The following is a 24,366-nucleotide window of genomic DNA, read 5'->3' as shown; positions in this document are numbered from 1 at the left end:
CCTGATTTGATCGGTCTACAATTTGAGGGCTAGTTTTTATTTTTGTTATTTTATAAAAACATTGTTTTGACGCATACAACATTTCCGTGACACCTTGGACCGGAACGGACGTGTTTCGTGATACAAACACCGGACAGGCAGGACAAAGGCGAAACGTTAAGCCACGGGACTGCACCTCCATCTCGTGGAACGCTTTCATTTTTTTCTCCCGTCTCTCCCTTGCGTGCCTCTCCTTTTCCTCCTCGCCGAACATCTTCATTCTGCTTCCCTCTCCTGTGGATTTCTTCCGCAATGGTTTGTTCGGTGGTACATCTCTCGTGCGTGTCCTCTCCTCTTCTACAAGTATGTCTCTCTCTCTCTCTCTCTCTGTGGCCCTAATAAAGTAGAACAGCTAATCTGCTCTCTCTGATATTGTCTATCTCACTTTCTAGATCTGTAGCCCTACTCAGGCAAAACGCCTCATCATCTTCATTTGATAAAACATGGAGCCCTAACATGCGGTATGATGCATCGCTCTCTTTTTTCAGCCCTTTGTTAAAGTGTTCCTTGTTGCGTGATCTGTTTCTCTGTAAAGAAGGCAACATCTGTTGGTAATAAATCTTGGAATCTCAACCTGATTAACGCTCACCTCTGCCTCAACGACGTCTCCAGTACTGCCATAGCCTGCTCATAGTGGAGGTGGTCCTACTTTAAAATCTAATAGAACTACGTCGCTAGAAATATTCAGACAAAAATTTTGGGTCGCATGGAGAAACTGAAACAGAAGTTGGGATCGCCCTCGGTACCCCCCCTCTCTCTATATCCAAATCGACAAACTCACATGTCCTATCACCGAATTTGAATCGAGATCGCTGCGGGCCTCCGTCGAAACTGGAAGGTCTCTCTCTCTCCCCCTATCGGACGGCCGGTCAGGCGGCGGGCTGGAGACCGGACACCAGCCTGCCTGCATGGCCTGGGATGCTCTCTCTCTGGCCTTCCTTGTCTCTATTCTGTAGGCATCGGTAAAATTTTGGGTGCAGTTATGGACAGGTGTTTAGTGTGATTATATGCACAGGTTTGCAGATGAATAGGTAGATTAATGTTTCCACACCATGGAGTAGGTGAAGACGTACCATTACGAAGATATTGTAACATGTAATCTGTTGCACTTCAGCAGCAACTTTAAATAAAGATCATTATTTTATCTTGGTGCTTGAATGTGCAAGTATCTCTTGTTTCATAACAGGAACACAGATATTCTGCCTGTAGAATCTTTGTAATCAGTATTTCTCAGTACAATCTGCATAAGAAACACCAGGCATTTCGGTTGATTGAAACCCTAAGTTTGTCTACGTTTTTCCGCATTCTTTCATCATTTTTTTTGGTACTATTCTTGTTCCTCAGTTTTTAATGGTGATTTTGTTGAGGGTGATCGAGCTGATGTGAACAGTCTGCTACAATTTGGTCCTTTCTTTGTGTTAAACGATCTTTATCTTTCTGTGTAGAAAATCTAATTATGTTCATCATTCTCTTAGTTTGCATATAAGCATTTTTCTAGTTTTAGGTGCGCTTTCTTGCGCTTTTCCTTAATTCGTGGTTTTGTGAACAATTTTGCAATCTCTTTTATCCTGGGTCCTTTTCTTTTTGGCTGGTGTAATTGGTATCAAATTTGAAAATTTCTCTTTCGGAGTGTAATTTATGCACAACTGCTCATCGACTTGTACGGTTTTCCTTGTTCTCTTTGTATTTAGTGTAAAAGTTTGCCAGTTCAGTCTTACTGTTGTTAATCAACTCAAGCTTGATTTTTCTTGCTTATCTGTGGTCATAATTTTTTTTTAATGTCTTTTCTTTGAGCCGTTTATTTGAGTTTTGATTATTTGGCGTGGAGTTATGGACATTCAAGGAGATCTTTTAGCCTAAGTAACTCTAGCTGAAGTTCGTGCATGAATAAATCTGTATTCTTGTTAACCTTTTGACTTTATGGTCTAGCTCTAGTGTGCTCCTTGTGCAAAAAATATTGATATTTGGTTTGAATGTTAACTTGAATCCATGAATTTGTTTAATTATTAACTAAAGCTATAAAATGCATGATTCTGTAGTCTGCAAAAATATGGTCTTTGGGCATGTGTCTGGATATAGCATAGCAGGAGGGAGAGGGCCATAGAAAATTGTAGTTTTGATTAATAAAAAATTTGTTCCTTCTGGAAAGTTCAGTAATTTGGAAGAAAATTGACTGACCTGTGGTAAGTTTCTATGGACGTTATGGTATCTATCGCAGATGAATCGACATGCCAATTTCAGCCTTCTTGTGTGGGTTGGTTATTGTTTCAGTTGCTCAGAAAGTCAGAATACCTAAAATTTAAAAAACATAGTACTAGCTTCTTATTTATCATTGTCTCGGTCTTCATCACAATTATGATGATGTTTTGAATGTCATTGGAATAATGTTGCAGATTCACAAGCCGAAAGGGTTAAGGTGATAAAATTGATTTCTGTACTAGATCTTGAAGTGAGAGCATGAGGTCGGGAAGTGCTGCAAAGTTAATTGTAGATGCACTCCTCCAAAGATTTCTGCCTCTTGCAAGACGACGCATTGATACAGCTCAAGCACAGGTAAAAATTTTCACTGCCATGCTGATTTTTAAGGACAGGGATTTACATCTCTCTTTTTATCCCATAATTTCGTTTCAATTTTTGCCTTCTTATGATATGTCGCTATGATTTATTGCTGCTACTGTGTTTACCATATGGGGGCATTCTCAAGGAATTATTGGGAGCCGGTAATTGCCTAGAAACGTTTATCTCTTTCTCTCTCAAGTCTCATTATTTCTTTCTCTCTCAAGTCTCACCTGTATGGGCGGCATGTAGGTCTATCAGTAGTTTATAACTTTATCTACTGAAAATGGTAGATGGAAAAGGGATTGTGGTTATCTGTATGAGACAGTTGATATTGGCAAAATACCTATGAAGAATGTCATTAAAGATAAAGAGGGAAGGTGGAACCGTGGAAGATGCAACTATAATTTTTCGTAATCCAATAAGTTCTGCAATTGGCTATCTGCACTTCATTTATTTTGGATAATTTAGTGAAGCTAGATGATGAAGTTTGCGTAGGTTTGCATATAGTAGAAAAGAAGCTCGTTCCTTATGACAACTAGAAAACAATGGACAAAGAGGTTTTCAAATATCTTGTTAAATATTCTTCGTTGTTTTGCCAGGGGTTGCATTTTCATTTGACTATATTTTTGTTGTGATTAGTGGATGAGAATGGGAGAATCTCTAGTGCAAGTCCACACAGTTGACGTCCTGTTGGTGCTTTTTATCTTTTAATAGGTATTTGGTGGAAGATGATTAAGACTTCTTTTCTACTTAAAAATTGTCCGTCAGAATCTTATGCCAGTTGTATGGTTTACCTTGTAAGAGGGATTGGGTGCACGTGCAGCCACCAATACAAAGAAGGCACATAATCTCGCACATTCACAACAGTAGGATTAACTGATTTGGTATTTATTAGGATGAATATGCACATGGAAAGATGGCTCAAGAAATAGAAAAGATGAACACAGGCCCTATGTATGTAGATTATGTGGACACATTTTCCATAGATGGCAATTTTGGGCCGGAAGAGAAGCAAAATTATCTTCAAAAGATGGCAAGTGATCTAATGATGCGGGTTGAAGCTGAAGAAGGGATGACATTGGTCATGACCAGTGGGAAGCAGATGAATGATCTGATTTACTTCGTGGGGTGATGATTGATCTCTCTTCTTTCTAATGGGGATACACTTCGAAGTTATGGTATTGAAACTTTGAAGGCTCAAAACCTTGAAAATTTTTATCATATAACTTTTTGATGATTGTTGGCATGATATCATGTATAAGCTATGAATTTGTGGTTGACCTAGAAATTTATGGTTGGATGCCCTTTTCATTTCTATTCTTGCTAGGTTGTTTACTTTTCTATATAGTTGTTTTGTTTATTTGTTTTCTTTTTGTTAGATAGAGCCATTACATTCTAAAGTCTTTCCTCTGCATGTTGGAAGTGTGTGTTTTTTTGTCTGTCAAAGTACAGCGGCCAGGTTTCATTTGCTTTATGCTTTTCAATAACAGGATGGGCAGTATCTCCGACCCTCAGATCCAGCCTATGAACAAGTTCTTGATTCATTGGCTATGGTGGCACGTCATACACCTGTGCCTCTTCTAGAAGCTCTTCTTAAGTGGAGGGAAAGGTGCACCATCTATTGAACCTTTGCATTCTCTTGATTTTATTGCAATTGTCAGGATGAGGAATTAGTAATAAGAAATGGTGCAAATGAAGCAGTAGACCATAAACTGCCTACGGACCCAAAGCTGGAGCTACTTGGCAATACTATCCTACTAAGATTGTTCAGTTTTACTACGTTAACATATTTGTTAGTTCGTTGCACTCTGGAAATATAAAAGGGTAATTGGAAATTTGGACACATTTCTATGGAATCTTGGTGACCAAGTTCTTATGTGTGGCATCCTGTTCATCCGATGTATTTTCATTTGGAAAATAGACTATGACCAGCTATTTCAAAATGAGTTTGATGCGCTGTGTCACATAGCTACACCTAAAAGGCAAGTCCATCTGTGTCGACATGGCAGCATGCGGGACATGGCTTGGACACAGTCAACACTGCGTGTACAATCAATTCATTTTATGCCCTTTTTTCCCAATTTGGACTCAGCCAACTTTGATTTAGTCCAATTTTGTCTATTTTTGTAAACTTGTAGTTTTAACTTGTTGCTTTAAGGTATGTTGAACGGAGAGAGATGGAGAGAGAGAGGGCTTGATGCATTAAGTCACTTTACCATTCTTTCCTTGGAAACTTGAATCTGTTTTAATACTTGTTGGCTTTGGAGTTTGGAGCACTGCCCAAAGTTATGAGTCATCCAAGAGAAACAAAGAGAGAGAGAGAGAGAGATCTAAATGCGTTAAATTATCCCATCAATCTTTTTTTTGGAAATGAAATATATATATATATATATATATATATATATATATATATATATATATATATATCCATTCCTTGAAAACCAGTGGATATTGGAGCCAGCAAAATGGTGGCTACTAAGCATAAACTGTTCATTTTTCCTTCCCTATGAGTATAGCATGATGAGCTGAAGATATGACAGCTCTGGATGAAAGGGAAATGGGGGTATGCCCTTGATCACAGTTTCCAGTATTACTGTGTCCAATTACATATCATAGCCCTGTCCCTGCCCCCAAGTTTTGTGAAATTGCTTTGCTCCCAGTTCACACAGGCAAGTGTACCCATGTGACGTTGGCTAGCTAATTGAATGAAGAAATAATTGTTATTAATGCATTGGACCTGCACAAACTTGGTTTTAAGGCACAGACAAATAAAAGATAGTGGTTACTTCTAGCACCTATCAAGCTGTTAGAGTCTTGAAAAGGTGAAGTTGTAATCCTTATATCAGAGAATAGTGTTTAAGGATTCTGCTGTCAACCGAGTTCACTTGATTGACTTGGTGACTGGTTCTCAACCTGGTCAATGAATGGAGAAACCAGGAATTCCTTTGATGTTATTTTTTTATATTTCTTTGAAGTCAAGGAAATTCCCATCAAAGTGCTGCATCCTTTCAGTCTTTCCGCACACCAAGAAACTTTATGTTGAAAACATTATAAAGTTTATGGTGCTTAGAAATTTCCTTTTGTTCTATATGGATTTGGCAAATTGTCATGCAAGTTCTTGGTGGCTTCGATTGGAGTATTTCTACTTTCTGAAAAAAATGTGTTGTATCTTTCATAATATTCTCTTTCAATTTGGTTCTTATTCACCTTGCTTAAGGTGCTTGACCCTCACAAGATACTTCATTTTTTTTTCTGGCATTTCAGTGAATCTCCAAAAGGTGCAAATGATGCATCCACTGTGCAGAGAAAGGTTTGACTTTTTAGTTTTTTTTGCTTTTTGCTTTATGCTTTGAATCATATCTGCTGATGTTGCAGTACACTTGACTTATGAATGTGCAGCATGTCGTTGCATTTTCTCATGTTATCTATCATGGTTCAATAAGGGATGAATTCAAAATTTCAAATTAGTATTATTTACCCTTATTGTACATGTAAAGGTTCCTTTGATTGGAAAAACCAGGTCATTAGTTGCAATATTCTGTAAACACTGTGATTTTTGCCAGCCAAAAAGAGGAAAAACAAAATTGTCAAGAAAGTATTGTAATATTTTAAAATATTGCCAAAAAAAGTTTCATGATATTTTCCACTTTAGAGAAAGTTCTTTTTTTCTGTGTTATTTAAGGTACTTCTTCACTTTTGTGTTTGTTTTAGAAAATTAAAGACCGTAAAGCTGGTATAAACTCACAGTTTCACAACTTTTCTGTTTTTCTTTTTTATATATTTTTGTGTTTTTTTTTTATTTCTGAAATTTTCGTGAGAAAAACAAAATTTTAAGAAAATTTCTCGAGAAATTCCCGAGAATGAGATTTACTTCAAATGTTAATTAGCTAGTTGAGATGGCATGTAATTTAATTCAGAAAAGTTAAGAAAACCCTTCTGGAAGACCTACTGTGTTCCTGCCATTGATGCTTGTTATAATTTATTAGCCTTCCTCCTTGGATTTTAATCTCTTATATTCCTTCGTTTCATTAACTGGCTATATAGAGATTAGAAAAAAAATGGAGTTGGAAAGTGATTAGGGGCTAGGGTGAGTCATTACTCATGTCTTTGGTCATTTTGGAATGCAGGGAGTGCCATCCCTCCGTAATTGGTAGACAGACACTTTTATAAGCCTCATAGGAGTTTGTCTTGTCCTTTGGATGTGATCTCATCATTTTACATTGGTAAAATGTAAAGTATGCATATTTATGTTCTGATGACAATTTCTTCTGCCTAAAATGCAGCTTGCAGTGGAGTGTATATTTTGTTCTGCTTGTATTCGCTTTGTCGAATGCTGTCCACAAGAGGGACTGACAGGTTCTCTGTATTTTTTTCATGTATAATGATTCCCTTGCCATCCTTTGTGATTTCATTTTCTGATCTTGCTTTTTCATGTCGCAGAGAAGCTATGGTCTGGACTTGAAAATTTTGTTTTTGATTGGCTAATTAATGCTGATAGGTAGGAAACTGCTCTCTCATTTTTTACTTTGTTCTTTATTATCTATATTTTTTGCAAGATGCAAGTATTTGGGTCGAAGGTGATTCTGGAATGGTGAGAATTGTTCTCATGTTTGGATCTCATTGAGGGCTGTAATCCACATTCCACGGTGCTTTTCAGTTGAAGGAAAGACAGTTATTTCAGAATCCTAATAATTCATGAAGATTTGGGTAAAGGTTGCTATCGGTTGAAACCTTAGAATGTTTCTATCCTAATCCACACAAATTCTTTGAGGGTCACCAAAAGAACGAGACTCAGCTGACACATATTTCCTGATTCTATTAGAATGTCCTAATCCACACAAATTCTTTGAGGGTGGTCCTCACCAAGAAGAACAAGAGTGAGCTGACACATATTCCTTTAATCTATTTGTTTATCTCTGTGGATTCGTTATATGATCATATGAGTACAGAAATGATCAGTTGGTTATCCCATGAGATCGGTCACTAATGCTAACATTGCTTGGCTTCAAGCAAAGAAACTAGTAACCTGGTCCATTTGTCTAAAGCGAATCAAAGGGTAGATTATATATGCACACCACTGGTCTCTTGTGTGACTTAATTGATCTTGCATATGAAATTGCTAATTAGATATCTGCAGAAATATGATCCAAGTTGCCTATTAGAGCTTTTGACTAGCTCCTGGTCACTGCAACAATTTTCAATCATGGTAGTTTGTTTTCTGAAGGAATATCCTTCAAATTTGTGTAAGGACCATTTTTATGATCTTGATTCTGGCACTTAATAGTTAATACTGCAAGTTTTTGAACTTTGGAATGCTTTCATATATACATACATACACACACACACACACACACACATATATATATGTATATATGTGTGTGGGTGTGTAATATATATTATATATATTACACACCCACACACATATATACATATATATATGTGTGTGTGTGTGTGTGTGTATGTATGTATATATGAAAGCATTCCAAAGTTCAAAACCTTGCAATATTTTATATATATATATATATATATATATATATATATATATATATGATTCGACGACTATGCTTTTATTTTTGATTTTGTGGCCTTTGCATGCTTTAAGATCATGCCCATGATACTGGATCTTTGTATTTGCTTATGTAATCATACATAGTTTGCTATGCAATGGCTGACGCATTTGTTGCTTCAGGCTTGTAAGCCAGAACGAATATCCTTCATTGGTTGATCTGCGTGGCCTCCTTTTAGACCTGGTTGCACAGCTATTGGGTGCTTTGTCACGAATCAGGTAGTTCATTGGCCATTTTATCTTATATTAGCTTGTGATTGTCAGCATTGATAACGCGGCCTGCCTGGATTTCTTCAGTAATATTTTCACTGGGACTCACGCTTGCTTTTTTTTTTTTTGAGGAAGTAGACAATTCTCATTGATTAATGATTTTCTGGCAGCATTGCTCGATAAACTTCATATGCTTTAGAGATTATTTTATTCACCTCTATTTGGTTCTTGTATGGGTCAAAAATCTAGAAGTGTAAATGCATGGTTCAACTAGTCATTCACAGTGTCAAATCTCATGTGTTTTCATATGTCTGACAAATTTTGCTAGTTAAGAAGTATGACAAGTTTTCAAAGGACACAATTGTTCTTCTAACACTATCTTAAATCGTGTAAGAGCTTAGTAGCTCAACTTTGTACTCTGGAAATCCAACATCTGAATGCATTGAAAAGGTGGATTTTACTTGTTTGGCTGTTACATACAAATACAGAAATCAGACGGTTTCTGTTTGCTTCATGCAAATGCAATTCTCAGGCTGCTACCTTTCCTTTGGGTCAAGCCAGGTGCATTTATTTTAATTTGGCTTGCATAAAAATTGGGGAGTCTGGTTACAGGCAAGTGCAAGTGTCATATAGACAAGCACATTATGTGTGTTCTAATCATTTCCTCTCCATGTGCACTTCATGGAAATAAAGGTCAGTGCCTTTTCACAGTAATGGTTGCACATTGTCCCTTTAAATTAAGTTGAACAAACTGAGAAAATCATCCAGGCACCCTAATGAAGCGATTGATGCTATCTACACCATAAATATAGATGTGTCCTTGCTTTTTCTTTTCTAGGTGGATGTGAAACTCACAAGCTTTATGAATGGCACCACCAGCCTAGTCATATGAAGCCAGCTCTCACGTTTATGAATTGTTGAGAAGAAGTCCAAGGCATCCTTTGGGGAGTTGTGCTGGCGAAGTACTTAAAAACCATTGTACTCTAAAAGTTTTTCCTTTTTTTGCATGAAACATGTCATTTACATCTTTGTTCTTTAACAGAAAGCTGTTGGTCCTTCCTTATCTTATGTGTGAGGATTACTACTTTTGTTGGGATTTTCATTTTACAGGTTTAGTTCAGTTACGGAACGATTTTTTATGGAACTCAATACACGACGTGTTGACACCACTATTGCTCGAAGCGAGACCCTTAGCATTATCAATGGGATGCGATATCTTAAGTTGGGTGTGAGTGTCATCTTTATTAACCTTTGCTTGTTTGCTCTGCTCTAGCTGACACTTTGTAAGACAGAACTTAACTACTATTGCCTATCAACTGGTAATGTACTTTATCTATTTCCAGGTCAAAACAGAAGGTGGGTTAAATGCATCAGCATCTTTTGTTGCCAAAGCTAATCCTCTTAACCGCACTCCACATAAGAGAAAAAGTGAATTACACCATGCCTTGTGCAATATGCTCTCAAGCATATTAGCACCCCTGGCTGATGGTGGGAAAAGCCATTGGCCACCTACAGGTGTGGATCCTGCACTGACATTGTGGTATGATGCTATTGCTCGTATAAGAGGACAGCTTATTCATTGGATGGAGAAACAAAGTAAACACATAGCTGTAAGTGGAATTGATGATTTTAACTGGGAAATGGATCCCAGATGCTCTTATCAATACTTCTAATTCTTTTTAGATTTCACTTGTATACTAAATTTGTACATGTTGAATTTGTCTGTCTTTTGGGCCATACAGGGCAAGACCAGTATAACTTTTGCTGTTGTTGCATGCATTTTTTGTAAAACATTATCAGTACACTGGCAGGGATTTGTGGGGATCTGGTATATGGAGGATGGCGTACACTTTTTTCCTTTGGTGTTGTTGAAAACTACATCCTGCTGGTTTTGATGATATTGATAACAATACATGTTCCTTATATTATCTGAGGTTTAGTTGAGAAATTAAAGAATTGAAAGTTAGAAGAAAAAACCTGAATCCAGTGTTGTACGTAACGTACGATACGGGACCGTATCGTACGATACGTGTGTTTCAAAAATGTGATACGATACACCACCTGTATCGTACAGTTACGATACAGGCACCGTATCGTATGATACAGTTACGATACAACTAGGATACGTTATGATACAGTTACGATACGTTAAGATACAGTTACGATATGCTAATTTTTACTATTTTTTTGATGAATTTTTGTTTTTTAAAAAATACGATACAGTTACGATATATTACGATATTTTACGATACAATGTATCTTAAAGCCAGACCGATACGGCTTTCGATACGCTTTTTACGACATTGCCTGAATCACATATGCATCTCTAACTAGCAAGATACAATTTATGGTAAGCAATTTATATTAGCTAATAACTAGTAATATACACTAATGACTAAACTCTTTGGCAATAGCCAACATGATCTAATAAATCACAAAATATATAATTAATGATTTGCAATTACTAATTCTTGAACCATAATGTCCATGTGTCCCAGATAAGATGATGTTAACTTGCTTGAAAGCTCAGATAACAGGACTGGGTTATTGCACATAAATCTTTTGGTTTGAACTGTTCTAGGATATGTACATAAAGATGACCCAGTATTTACATGCCACTGAGCCACCTTATTTATCGATATTGCCACATTGGAATGACTTGCTTGGCTGCTTCAGATTTTTCTGCCCAGTCCTTTTCTTTTCATTAATTTGGTTTTACTTTTGCCTTTTACCTTCTAAAAAGTATAATTTTAGGAGTCAAGGTGGTTGCTAGTTAGCTTTTTGGGAATTATATTTAGTATACCTTTTATTGTTTCATCACCTTTTTTTAATTGTTTTTGTGTCTTGACGAAAATCAATTAATGAACTATATATTTTATTTCAGTTATTACTATCTTTATGTTAATTTTAATTAGTTATTAACTGATTAGTTTATGACTTTAAATTCATTACATTTCACAAGATTTATCAGTGCATGTACATGTTCATATCTGGTTATTTAAGTTCAGTACAGCTTGTGAGGTTTTCTTTGCAGGATATATTCACAAAGTTTTAACAAATATATTATTTTATTTTATTGCTGCATTCACTTTTACAGTTACTTTGATTTTTTTTTTGCTGCAGTGAAAATTTCTAAACTTGTTTTTGAGTCTATTATTTTGGCTATGGTGCAATGAAATATCATATGATAGTTGATACACATTCAGACTTGAGTACATTATAGCATTGGGTTAAATAAAATAACCAGTTGTCATGTTGTTTGATTATTGGTTTGGGTGATTGTCCTGTACTGTTAGTTTGACCTGAATTATCTTGGTCTCAGATGATTGTCCTGCACTGTTAGTTTGATCCAGATATCTCCCTCACTTTTTTTGCTTAACTGCTTTTGCAAATTAGAGTTTCATTGGTTTGTATTGATTGATATCTTCTGAAACAGTGCCCTAGTTAAGAACCATTCCTTCTTTGTGCAGGTTGGCTACCCGTTGGTGACACTGCTTCTCTGCCTTGGCGATCCACAGACTTTTGATACTAGTTTCGGTGTTCATATGGAATACTTGTATAAGCTTCTTAGGGTAGGTGCTTTCTCCACACCACACCCCCCCCTTTTTGTGTGTGTGTGTGCGCTTCTTTTGGCATTATGTTAGCTGCTTGTAATCTCTATGAGTCCACAAGCTGAAAAAGGAAAACCTATTTCACTTTCAACCACCTTACAGGAAAAGTATGTCTTGTTTTTGTTCTGTGTTTCATCATGCACAACTACCTTCTCTCTGCATTGAGTGCTACAGAACCACATGAGAATTAATATTCTTTATTCTTGAGAAAAACCAAACATTAGCCTGTTGAGTGTTTGTGTGGTTGATATATTGATATTGGTATTTCTTCCTTCATATTTTAAGGATGAATATCAGTTGCACAAATTTCTGTTTGATCTGTCTGAAAATGTGTTTCCTTCTGTTGTTCTTAATCTCTAAAAAACTCATTTCTGCGTAAAGTCACATATATGATGAATGTCCTCAAATGAGCTTTTTCCTTCAAGTGCTAGACGTTGCAATTCATTATTATGATTTTAGAGTGAGAAATTCAACCTTAGTGGCCTGCATTTTGTTCGGATGAAAATGATCTATTGGGACATCCAAAATCAGAATCCCAAGAAAATCTGTGCAGACTAGTTTATGCTATGCCACTGGTTTTCTCAAAATTTTGCAGATAGTATTTTTGTGCTTCGCCTTGGCAATGTACCGAAAGTCCATAAGCATGAGGGGATCTTTTGCCCTTTTTTTGGTTGGTTTTAAGCTTTTATGTTTGTTCCATAAATTTGTTTTACTTTTGAAATCACAGGACAAGAACCATCGCTCAATGGCTTTGGACTGTCTTCACCGAGTTGTAAGGTTTTACTTAAATGTATATGCTGACTTTCAACAAAGAAACCGGGTGTGGGATTACCTTGATAGTGTCACTTCACAGTTGCTGACTTTTCTAAGGAAAGGACTGGCCACTCAGGATGTTCAGCATGATAAACTTGTAGAATTTTGTGTGACGATAGCAGAAAGTAATCTCGACTTTTCTATGAATCATATGATACTTGAGCTGTTGAAGCAAGACAGTTTAAATGAAGCAAAGGTTATTGGCCTACGTGCATTGCTCACCATTGTGATGTCTCCATCTAATCAGCTTACTGGATCAGATGGATTCCGAGGTAGGCAGTAAACATGTCAAAGTAGATGGTCAGTATAACTTTCCTTTGTATAAATTATAACTATCATACTGAAAACTGGCTTACGTATGACACATGGCTTGTGAACTGATTATTTTTGTCCCTGGTCTCCAACATGTTCAGGACGGGACATTACCCAATATATTCCCAAAGTCAAGCCTGCCATTGAGTCCATCCTGAGGTCTTGCCATAGAACATATGGCCAAGCTCTACTCACCTCACCAAGGGCTTCAATAGGTATTCAAACTTTTCATCTGTGCAGTATATTATGGATGCAGATGTGTCTGTAATTCTTCTGGGGTCTTTAATCTTTTCTTGCAATAAGTAGGCAATAGTTGTTCTTATTCAGTTATTCTATTACACCTTTGAATATCTTAATTATTCAATAGTTATTGTTAAACATTTATGATTATCATTATATTGTTTGTTTAAAAAATGATAATGTAACTTGTAACTTTGTGTTGAATCATTTACATACCCAGCCCTTTAACCAAAGTGAGGTTATAAACCTGCGATTTATATCTTGCATATGGAGCTGCCGTGATGCCATAATGGGTCTGTCCTGATGCCCATCCACTCTCAAGTCTGGCCCTGTGCAGTTCTGGAACTGCATTATGCAAATTTACGATCAGTCCTGATTTGATTTCGGGTTTATTTCTACATTTTTCAACATCTCCGTTTAACTATAAGCTGACTATCTCTTCATTTTAAGTCATTATGGCAACAGTTTTAAGAATTTGGGTTATTTACCAGGGAATGCAATTCATATGTGTTTGATTTTTTTACTTGGTATCTGCCGATTTTTTAGTTCTGCCATGAGCTACACGGGTTAATGGTTTTAATATTCAACAGATTCTGTCACAAAAGATAAATCTCAAGGCTGGCTTGTTTTCCGATCAGTATTGAAGTGCATTCCATACCTGATAGAAGAAGTTGGTCGCAGTGATAAAATTATTGAAATAATCCCTGAATATGGGATTAGCGTTGAACCAGATGTTCGTGATGAAGCAGTGCAGGTTCTGTTCAGAATAGTGCGGTATCTCCCACATCGTCGGTTTTCTGTGATGAAAGGGATGGCCAACTTCATACTTCATTTGCCTGATGAGTTTCCACTGCTAATTCAAACTTCACTTGGGCGTCTTGTGGAACTCATGCGTTTATGGAGGGCTTGTGCTTCTGAAGAAAAATTAGCTTATGATGTTGAGAACATGAGGAAGTCGAGCATTCGGAATGATATGCAGAATAAACCTGTGCCTCTTTATCAATCAGGAGGAGCTGTTGAGTTTAGAAGTTCTGAAATAGATTCAATTGGCCTTATTTTCCTTAGTTCTGCAGATGTTCAGATAAGGCATACAGCATTAGAGCTGTTGCGCTGTGTAAGGGCCTTGAAAAACGACTTAAGAGACCTTATAGTGAATGATCAGCCTGTTAATAAATTAAGAAATGATGTGGAGCCAATATTTATAATCGATGTTCTAGAAGAAAATGGGGTATGTGCATAGTTCTGCATAAAACTCGTGCTAAATGATCCAAAGTTAAGTATTTAACTTTCTCTTTTGTGTAGGATGACATTGTGCAACGATGCTACTGGGATTCAGGTCGTCCATATGACTTGAGGCGAGAATCTGATGCTATTCCTCCTGACGTGTCACTTCAGTCAATCCTTGAAAGCTCTGATAAGAACAGATGGGCTCATTGCCTAAGTGAGCTTGTCAAGTATGTTAGTGAACTTTGCCCAAGCTCTGTTCAGGAGGCAAGGTAGGAACATTATAATTTTACTTTTGTTCTGTTAGATGGTATCTGATTGGTGATTGTATCTTAGATATGTCTTGTTATCTGCAACTTTGTTGTGCTTTCCTATAGCACATTTTGTGTATTATATGGTCAAGATTCACAAACAGGATTGGTTTCTAATTTTGAAATTGTCTATTCATGTAAATTGTAATTGTAAAAATAATCATTACTTAGAATTTTACACCTCATATTTTGTTGTATTCATTCTAGTTACATATCTCTAGTGACCTTAACATCAATGAAACTTGATGCTTGGATAATCATTATAAAGTGGCACCAAAATGATCTTATAGGAAATGCTGAGATACATCGACGGATCTCTTTTTATTATAGTGCAATTTAGATTATTGTTGCTTTAGGCATCTTGACGAGTTTGCTAGTAATATAAGACAAAATAGGTTCCTAGTTTTAAACTTCCATGAAAATTAAACGTGTTCTATATACGAGCATGAGTGTGTGCATAGGTTTAAGACAGAAACATTATGTTCCATAGGTTTAAGAAAATTTAAAATAAAAAACTAAAGAAGGGCAATATCCTAAATTGGATCAACATATCAAAGGAAAATGTTCTCTCTCTCTCTCTCTCTGTCCGTTTGTCTTAAATGTGCACATACTTATATGCTCTTCTTTTGCTTCTCTAGTTTCTGGTAGTTAATTGATTTCAGAGCATGTCAGTTTGGTGGGAAGTAGTTCTTTGGAAGATTTATTCACAGCTCTTACATATACTCCTACTCCTTCTAATACAGAAAAGGTTATACATAGTAACCTTTTGTATATGACACAGTACCAAAGTCCTGTTTCATAACTTTACACGAACATCTCTCGTTCTCCATTTCTCTCTCTCTCTCTCTCTCTCTGTGTGTGTGTGTGCGTGTGCATGTCTGCGTGCTTCAATTAGAAGCAAGCAAGGCTACCTAAATCTTGTAGGCATAATATTATCTATTTATTGTGTTAAAATTTGATTCAATGGATTTCAGATGTTGAAATTTATCTTTTTCCCATGAGATGTGCTTGTTTTGGTACATTATTTAAGATGATTCAGCATTTTTTTTTGTTCGTTTTCATGATTTAAATTTCATATTCTGCAGCTATGTTCATGAGTGTTATTTATTGTAGCTTTTCATAAATATCAGAGTTGAACCTTGTTCTTGTGCCTGAGAGCTCTCATACTTAAGTTGATGATGTCCCTGATTTTACCCTTCACTGGGAGAGGGCACTCAACTCCAATGTTAGACTGCCTAACGGACAGCTACTTCATGAAGGTTAACATTTATAATAAGGTGCAAGTTGCACTACATTTCTAGGATGTGCTGCTTGTTGATATCTGCATCTAATCCCCTTGCTTTTGAAATTCCTTTTGGAAATTCACTTGGTGATCAATTCTTTTCCACTATATTCATGGCAAGCAAAATTTCGATCTCCTGTGGGGTTGAGCACCTGGTAAAGCTCACCTATTGATCTTTATTATTAATGTGATGTGTCTTGACAAATTCTGACTTGTATAACAATCTTTTTCTGATATGTCAGGTTGGAGGTTACTCGACGTCTTGCATTTATTACACCCACAGAATTAGGTGGGAAAGCCCATCCATCACAGGATGCTGAAAATAAATTGGATCAGTGGCTTATGTATTCCATGTTTGGATGTTCCTGCCCTCCTGAAAGTGGAAATGGCGAGGCTCAAACTGAAAAAGAGTTGCATCATCTGATCTTTCCATCTCTGAAATCTGGATCTGAAGCCCATACAGTTAAGTTATCCTTCATATCCTTTGACAGCTACCACAAAACCACCAACAATCTAGTACACAACTCACCTCCTGACGTGCATTATCCACTTGGTTTTCTTTTCATCTTTACCCTTGGATATTGTTTGTTGCACTAGTATAAGATTGCATCCATGGAGGCACTGAAGAAGCACATTCTTATTCTTCTTTAGGGAGCTCTTCAATTTGTTTTCAACCGACTATTGCAGACACTGTGTGTATGTGCGGTTGCATATAAGATTGCTATGTGCAGTTGCATATAAGATTGCATCTATGGAGGAACTGGAAAAACATATTCTTCTCTAGGGGGTTGGGGGGGACCCCTTCAATTTATTTTCAACTCTCTTGCGAAGTGTGTGTGTGTGCATGTGTGGCACATATGCATACCCAATTTATTTATTCTATTATGTTTCATTATTTATGCCTGCTTATGAGTGAAGCATGACATTTTGTTGTTGTTTCAGCATGCTGCCACACTGGCTCTAGGGCACCGACATGTGGATGCTTGTGAGTCCATGTTTGCTGAGCTTGCTTCATTCGTTGATGAGGTCACATCAGAAACAGAGGCAAAGCCAAAATGGAAGGTATGGAAAACTTGTTTCTAATCTGTTATGTCCTGTGAGCTGTACGCATTAAGTGAACCATTATGTGATTTTATCTTTTTGGAAAGATGATTTTTGAGCTATGTGACAAAATTTGAAATCTTGAACGATGATGCATTTGTAGATGATGCAATTGAAAACATTCTTGGTTTGGACAGTGTCCTCTAATGTAATGCTAAGAAAACAACAATTGTATTTTTCATGTATCCTCTCAGAATCAGAAGACCCGCAGAGAAGAGCTCCGTGTTCACATTGCAAATGTCTATCGAATGGTAGCAGAGAACGTATGGCCAGGGATTCTGAATCGAAAACCAGTTCTCCGTCTTCATTTTATCAGATTTATTGAGGAGACAACCAGGCAAATAGTTACTTCTCCTGCTGAGAGCTTCCAGGACATGCAGCCTCTTCGGTTTGCCTTGGCTTCTGTTCTGAGATCACTTGCTCCTGACTTTGTTGAATCAAGATCAGAGAGGTTTGATCTGAGAACAAGGAAGCGACTTTTTGATATGCTTTTGTCATGGTGTGATGAGACAGGTAATGCCTGGGGTCAGGACAGTTCTAGTGATTACCGTAGAGAAGTGGAACGTTATAAGACTTCGCAGCACATGCGTTCAAAGGATTCAATTGACAAAATATCCTTTGACAAGGAGGTCAGTGAGCAAGTTGAAGCTATACAATGGGTTTCCATGAATGCTATGGCTTCTTTGCTCTATGGGCCTTGCTTTGATGATAATGCTAGGAAAATGAGTGGACGTGTCATTTCCTGGATAAATTCTCTATTTATGGACCCAACCCCTAGAGCACCTTTTGGATATTCTCCTATAGACCCTAGAACTCCATCTTATTCGAAGTTTGCTGGAGATGGAAATCGCAATGCGGTTGGACGGGATAGACAGAAAGGAGGTCATTTGAGAGTTCTGCTTGCCAAAACAGCATTGAAGAACCTTCTTCAGACTAATTTGGATCTTTTCCCTGCGTGCATAGACCAGGTATTGTCTTGTCTCTTTTCCCTTTTCATCAACTTCCAGTATGCCAAAACGAAAGTCGAAAACTGCAAGTCCAAGTAAAACCTGCAAAAGAATAACCCTTCCACAAGAATGCTGATTGTGAAATGATTGTGCAAGTACTTGAATTTCATGTAGAGTTAGCTGTTAAGTTTGAATTTACAGGGTTTTTGAATAAATTAGTAAATGCCTTTTCTTCCTATTGAACTTCTATTGAGAAGAATGTCATTGTCTACACATTTGGAGTCTTCTCTTCTTGGTAACCTTATTAATATCTTTGCAAAAAATTAACCACATTCTTGTCATTTTTCCCCTGTACAGAGTAAAATGTTAATGCAACTTTGCCGTGGTTCAGATGGTGTTATGGCCTGGAAAGATTGCATAAATAAATGGATTGTTTTTGTCCTTCTCGCAATAAATTTGTCCCTCCTTCAATGTCTTTAGTAGGATCCTTGTTTCCTGCGGCCTCTTTGAATTGGTAACACATATTAAAATAGGAAAACCATGAAACAAGGAAGAGAAACTCTGGGGACAAAAAGAACATGTAATTTTTTGGAAGCTGGATATTTTCAAGAATGATGTGCATGGTTACAAGTTCTTGGTCACAGGAAAGTGTGGGATCTGTTTATATTTTAAAAATCATATAAAGAAAGATTAACTGTTTGATTCATCATGTAAAGAAGCCATGAGTTTAAGTGATCATCTCGAATTGTCAATTTACCAACCAACCGCTCAGATTTGAGCTGATATTTGGCAGTTTAAATTGCAAGATTAGAAGGAATGTGCCTAGTCCACTTTCTCGTTCTACCTAACGATGGTTGCTCATCATGAGTGCTGTTCATAACATACTTGGTCTTGCAAATAATTGGGAAGAAATCTGAGGCCACTGCCATTTTAAAAATACAGTCAACCTCATGTATCTTTCATGTGCATGGTTACGAGTACTTGACCACGTGAAGGTGTGGAATGTGTTTAAGCATAGGTACTTACAGAAACAGTTGAAATTGGTTGACTTGTGAATTTTGGTTGCACAATAGTCTGCATTCTTTTCAGTTGTATGCATTACATAGAAGATCTAGGTCTATACGTTTGTACTTGTGTTTTTTTTCTGCATGAGTGCATCCAAGAAGAAAGAGTGTTTTCCCTTAAATTTTTGTAAAACAAATTTCCTGCATAATTAATTCTTATGATATTTCTTATGCCTTCCCTCCTTTCTGAAATCTTAAAATGTCACCAGCCCTTCCACATAACATTTTCTGCTTCTGCCTCATTGTGCATGAAAGATTGAAAATGTATTAACTTGAAGGTATACAGTGATTCATGCACATATGTATCTGTTATGTGTGCATGTGTGTGTGTGTGTGAGAGAGAGAGAGAGAGATGTATTGCATGCATTTGTCCTCATGCATGTGTGTGTGTGTGCATGCATATAGTAGATGGAAATTTATGCATCTCTTGTTTCATAGAACACATACCGGTCATGCTTGTGTTCATGTGTGACGGTACGGAACAATATCTATTCATGTATTTATGCATAGCATGCATGTGTGCATGTTTGTGTGTGTGCTTTTCATGCTGAATGAAACAGTTCAAACCTTTTTGAAAAGTTCCCTTCATGTAGTATCAAAGTGTGTTTAATTGAGAGTCCAACTATTAAAAACATATTTTTACTATTGAAAAAGGATACTGTATCCATTGCTCAGCAAACAAATTCTAGCCCTTTTCTGAAGTGTAGGTTCTCTCTCATCAAATATTTGAGAGATTTTACAAGCTTGGATGTTTCAGTGTTAAGCCTTTAATTGGTCAATGTAGGGATCCATATTTGTAATCCAAAGATGAAGTTAATCCCATGACTATAAGTTCATAATCCTAAACCTCCCCATTTTCATGGGAACTGATAGGATAAACCAGTTTTCTAATTCCAATTAATTTAAGAAAGATCTTGAACTAAAATGGACCATTGAAGTTAAAAAGCGCAGGACTTGATAGGAAACCAAATAATTAGCCAGTTGGGTTTGTTCTTAGCCACTCCAGGAAGTGCAACTGTTAAATAAGAGAAGTAATATGATTATTAGATATTATATTGTCCACTTAGGCCAATTTTTAGCATCTGAAAGTTTAATGTATGTAGTCTCTCTCTCGAGAGTGGACTAGCAGTGTACTTATGTAGGCTTTCCTGATGGGAATTTATTTGCGTTTTTGGTACTTTGTTGCTTGAGTTGGTCTGTTTCTGCCGAGCAAAAGCAGAATGCATTTCATGTCATTTTAGAGTACCTACGAGGGGTTTAACTAGGACAAGATGGTTATTCAAGGGAACATCAAACTGGTAATAACTGGTTTGGTCCCATGATCGGACTGTTACGGTGAGCCATACTGCAGTTATTCCTGACTTTTACTCTTAAAAGGCATATCCTTTGATGGAAATGCGAATGCAGTTAAACCAAGGACAACATGAAAAGTACAGCATGCACAGCATAAAATTTACCAATAAATTTGTCGTATCAAGATATGAAAATAGATAAAAGCCAATTATTACTCAATCGGATAAGGATGCAAGGAAAATGGTTCTTGTTGTTTATCAAATGGACAAAAAAATAATTCTAATTTATGCATTTTTTCCATATTTCAGTGCTACCATTCAGATGCTTCTGTTGCTGATGGCTATTTCAGTGTGCTGGCTGAAGTGTACATGCGACAAGAAATCCCAAAATGTGAGATCCAGAGATTGCTCAGCCTCATTCTCTACAAGGTGGTTGACCCGTCCAGGCAGATTAGAGATGATGCATTACAGATGCTGGAGACATTGTCCATTCGTTCTTGGGCTGATGAAGGAGAGGGTGCTGGCCACTATCGTGCTGCTGTTGTTGGCAGTCTCCCAGATTCATATCAGAAATTCCAATATAAGCTCTCTGAGAAGCTTGCAAAGGATCATCCAGAGCTTAGCAAACTCCTTTGTGAAGAAATCATGCAGAGGCAGCTTGATGCTGTGGACATCATTGCTCAGCATCAGGTTTTGACGTGTATGGCTCCATGGATCAAGAACCTTAACTTTGTTGCTTTATGGGACTCTGGATGGAGTGAGCGCCTCTTGAAAAGCCTTTACTATGTAACTTGGAGGCATGGGGATCAGTTTCCAGACGAGATTGAGAAGCTTTGGAGCACAATAGCTAGCCAGAAGAAGAACATAATTCCGGTTCTAGACTTTCTAATAACAAAAGGGCTTGAGGAATGTGACTCCAATGCATCTGCTGAGATCAGTAGTACTTTTGCTGCTTATTTCTCTGTTGCAAAGCGTGTAAGCCTTTACCTTGCCCGGACATCTTCAATGCAGACTATTGATCACCTAGTATATGAATTGTCACAGCGGATGCTAGAGGAGAGTGTGGAGCATGTTAAACCATCCTACAAGCTTGATTCCAGTGCCAATGTGGTGCTTGAGTTCTCTCAGGGCCCAACCCAGACTTCAGTTTTGGATAATCAACCTCACATGTCTCCACTTCTTGTTCGAGGATCTCTTGAAGGACCAATGCGTAATGCTAGTGGGAGTTTGAGCTGGAGAACAGCAGTGACTGGTCGAAGTGTCTCTGGGCCTTTGAACACTATGCCAGAGGTGGGTGGAGCAGTGACGGGCCGTTCTGGTCAGCTCTTCACAGGGTCTGGATCCATGATGAACATGTCAGGCCCATTAATTGGGATGCGCAGCACCACCGGGAGCCTTCGGAGTCGCCATGTGTCTAGAGACAGTGGTGACTACTTCATTGAGACACCAAATTCAGTTGAAGATGTCCTGCAGAGTGGTGGCACTGCAGTGAATGCTGGAGAGCTTCATTCTGCATTGCAAGGCCACCAGCACTGGCTGTCACGTGCAGATATTGCTCTGATTTTGTTGGCTGAAATAGCCTATGAGAACGATGAGGATTTCCGAGAAAACCTTCCCTTACTATTTCACGTCATTTTTGTGTCAATGGATAGCTCTGAAGACATTGTCCTTGAACACTGTCAGCACTTACTTGTCAACTTGCTTTACTCTTTAGCTGGTAGGCATCTAGAGCTTTATGATGTAGAGAATTGTGATGGGGAGTACAAGCAGCAGGTAGTAAGTTTGATTAAGTATGTCCAGTCTAAGCGTGGTAGTATGTGGGAGAATGAAGACATGACAGTGGTGAGAACGGAATTGCCTAGTGCTGCACTCCTTTCCTCACTTGTGCAAAACATGGTTGATGCCATCATCTTCCAGGGAGACCTTCGGGAGCGTTGGGGTGCTGAAGCCCTAAAGTGGGCCATGGAATGCACCTCCCGGCACCTGGCATGCCGTTCTCACCAGATCTATCGTGCTTTACGGCCAAGTGTGACCAGTGATACTTGTGTCTCACTTCTTCGATGCCTGCACCGATGTCTTGGCAATCCTGTGCCTCCTGTGCTGGGATTTATTATGGAAATTCTTCTGACCTTACAGGTGATGGTGGAAAACATGGAGCCTGAGAAGGTTATCTTGTATCCTCAGTTATTCTGGGGTTGTGTTGCAATGATGCACACAGATTTTGTACATGTCTACTGTCAGGTTCTGGAACTGTTTGCACGTGTAATTGACCGACTCTCATTCCGTGACCGAACAACAGAGAATGTGCTTCTCTCAAGCATGCCTAGAGATGAGCTTGACACAGGCAATGAAACTGCAGAACTTCGGCATCTCGAGTCAACTAATGATGATGGGCGTACAGGGTTGGATAATGAACCTCAACCTGGCAAGGTCCCAGCATTTGAAGGTGTGCAACCTCTTGTACTGAAGGGCCTTATGTCTACCGTCAGTCATGGCTCTGCCATCGAAGTGCTTTCCCATATCACCCTTCATTCTTGTGACTCCATTCTGGGGGACTCTGAGACCCGGTTGCTAATGCATATAGTTGGATTGCTCCCTTGGCTTGGTTTACAGATAAGTCAGGATGCATTGCTTGGATTGGCATCACCATTACAAAATCAGTATCAACAAGCGTGCCTAGTGGCTGCAAACATTGTGATCTGGTGCCGTGCAAAAGGGTTGGAAGATCTGGCCACTGTTTTTGCTGCCTACTCCAGAGGTGAATTCACAAAGGTTGACAACTTTCTAGCGAGCTTGTCACCACTCTTATGTGCTGAATGGTTTCCCAAGCACTCTGCGCTGGCATTTGGGCACCTGCTCAGGCTGCTTGAGAAGGGTCCAGTTGAGTATCAACGTGTGATACTGCTCACTCTGAAGGCTCTTCTGCAACACACACCCATGGATGCAGCTCGGAGCCCTCAGGTTTATGTCATTGTCTCTCAATTAGTCGAAAGCACTCTCTGCTGGGAGGCGTTGAGCGTGTTAGAGGCACTGATGCAGAGTTGCAGCACCGTTTCAGGCCACACACTTGAAGCAATGCTGACGGAGAATGGGCACAGCATGTTTGATGAGAAGCCAATGGCCACGTTTGCTCCTCAATGTTCATTTAAGGCTCGAAGTGGGCAACTGCACCATGCTGCTGGTTCAATCTTTGGCACAACTGGTGCTACCCAGGGCCAAAACGCTGTAGATGCAATGGCAGCCAAGGAGGCAGCACTGCAGAATACACGACTAATTCTGGGGCGTGTACTTGATACATATGCTTTTGGACGGAAACGCGATTACAAGCGGCTCGTCCCATTTGTTTCTAACATGGTTACAATTGGAAACCAACGGCAGAACCAGGCTTGAGATTTCTTGATTGCCGGAGTTTTGCTGTGTCAAGACGCAGATTTTCACTAATTCTTCCGCTGTGAAATGCTTAGTCAGTGTATATATCTTGTAATTTTATTGTAAAATGGGATTTTGTTTTTTGTACCATATGTTCGAACCGCCCAGTGCACTATAAATTTATGTGAAGGGCTTATATTCATGTTGTGCTTTCGTCTCTCTCGTTCCAGACTTCGCTAACCCTTGCCTGTTAAGGACTGCCTGGTGATTCAATGAGAGGTCAAGACCAGCCTGCCTACTCTTACCCTGGTCTATCTGGGCTGCTTTGAGTGCTGGGTGACCTTATCATTACTTCCATCAATTTATGGTTACTCCCATCAACATAAGAGCAGCAGAACTGATTAATAGTTGCATTGTGCCCGTTAG

General features: G+C 38.3%; 1 protein-coding gene across 5 annotated transcripts; it reads left to right on the top strand.

Annotated features, from left to right (window-relative positions):
- The first annotated feature begins 180 nt into the window (after positions 1-180).
- On the top strand, positions 181-24,142 carry LOC116260811 (uncharacterized). 5 transcript variants are annotated; one of them, XM_031639314.2, is made up of 19 exons: positions 181-342; positions 432-500; positions 2,433-2,592; positions 4,089-4,207; positions 5,863-5,908; positions 6,882-6,954; positions 7,039-7,096; positions 8,288-8,383; positions 9,485-9,602; positions 9,718-9,984; positions 11,845-11,946; positions 12,713-13,070; positions 13,212-13,325; positions 13,941-14,578; positions 14,653-14,846; positions 16,410-16,629; positions 17,110-17,229; positions 17,463-18,236; positions 20,881-24,142. In XM_031639314.2, the coding sequence occupies exons 3-19, from the start codon at positions 2,497-2,499 to the stop codon at positions 23,959-23,961; spliced, it is 6,474 nt and encodes a 2,157-aa protein (XP_031495174.1). In that variant the 5' UTR covers positions 181-342; positions 432-500; positions 2,433-2,496; the 3' UTR covers positions 23,962-24,142. The 5 variants fall into 5 exon arrangements, with proteins under 5 accessions (XP_031495174.1, XP_031495175.1, XP_049935731.1 ...); XM_031639315.2 differs by lacking the exon at positions 432-500; XM_050079774.1 differs by lacking the exons at positions 181-342; positions 432-500; positions 2,433-2,592; ... (3 more) ...; positions 7,039-7,096; positions 8,288-8,383 and adding exons at positions 8,413-9,067; positions 9,143-9,336.
- The last annotated feature ends 224 nt before the right edge of the window (positions 24,143-24,366 follow it).

The sequence above is a fragment of the Nymphaea colorata genome, chromosome 9, assembly GCF_008831285.2.
Source record: "Nymphaea colorata isolate Beijing-Zhang1983 chromosome 9, ASM883128v2, whole genome shotgun sequence".
NCBI classification, from domain to species: Eukaryota; Viridiplantae; Streptophyta; class Magnoliopsida; order Nymphaeales; family Nymphaeaceae; genus Nymphaea; species Nymphaea colorata.
Note: the sequence above shows the minus strand (reverse complement) of the source record. Positions and strands in the feature narration are given on the sequence as shown.

Coding starts and splice junctions, on each gene's coding strand:
- LOC116260811 (XM_031639315.2), top strand. CDS start 2,497: ATGAGGTCGGGAAGTGCTGCAAAGTTAATTGTAGATGCACTCCTCCAA. Junction 5,909..6,881: donor CATCCACTGTGCAGAGAAAG/GTTTGACTTTTT, acceptor CCTAAAATGCAG/CTTGCAGTGGAGTGTATATT. Junction 14,579..14,652: donor ATGTTCTAGAAGAAAATGGG/GTATGTGCATAG, acceptor TCTTTTGTGTAG/GATGACATTGTGCAACGATG.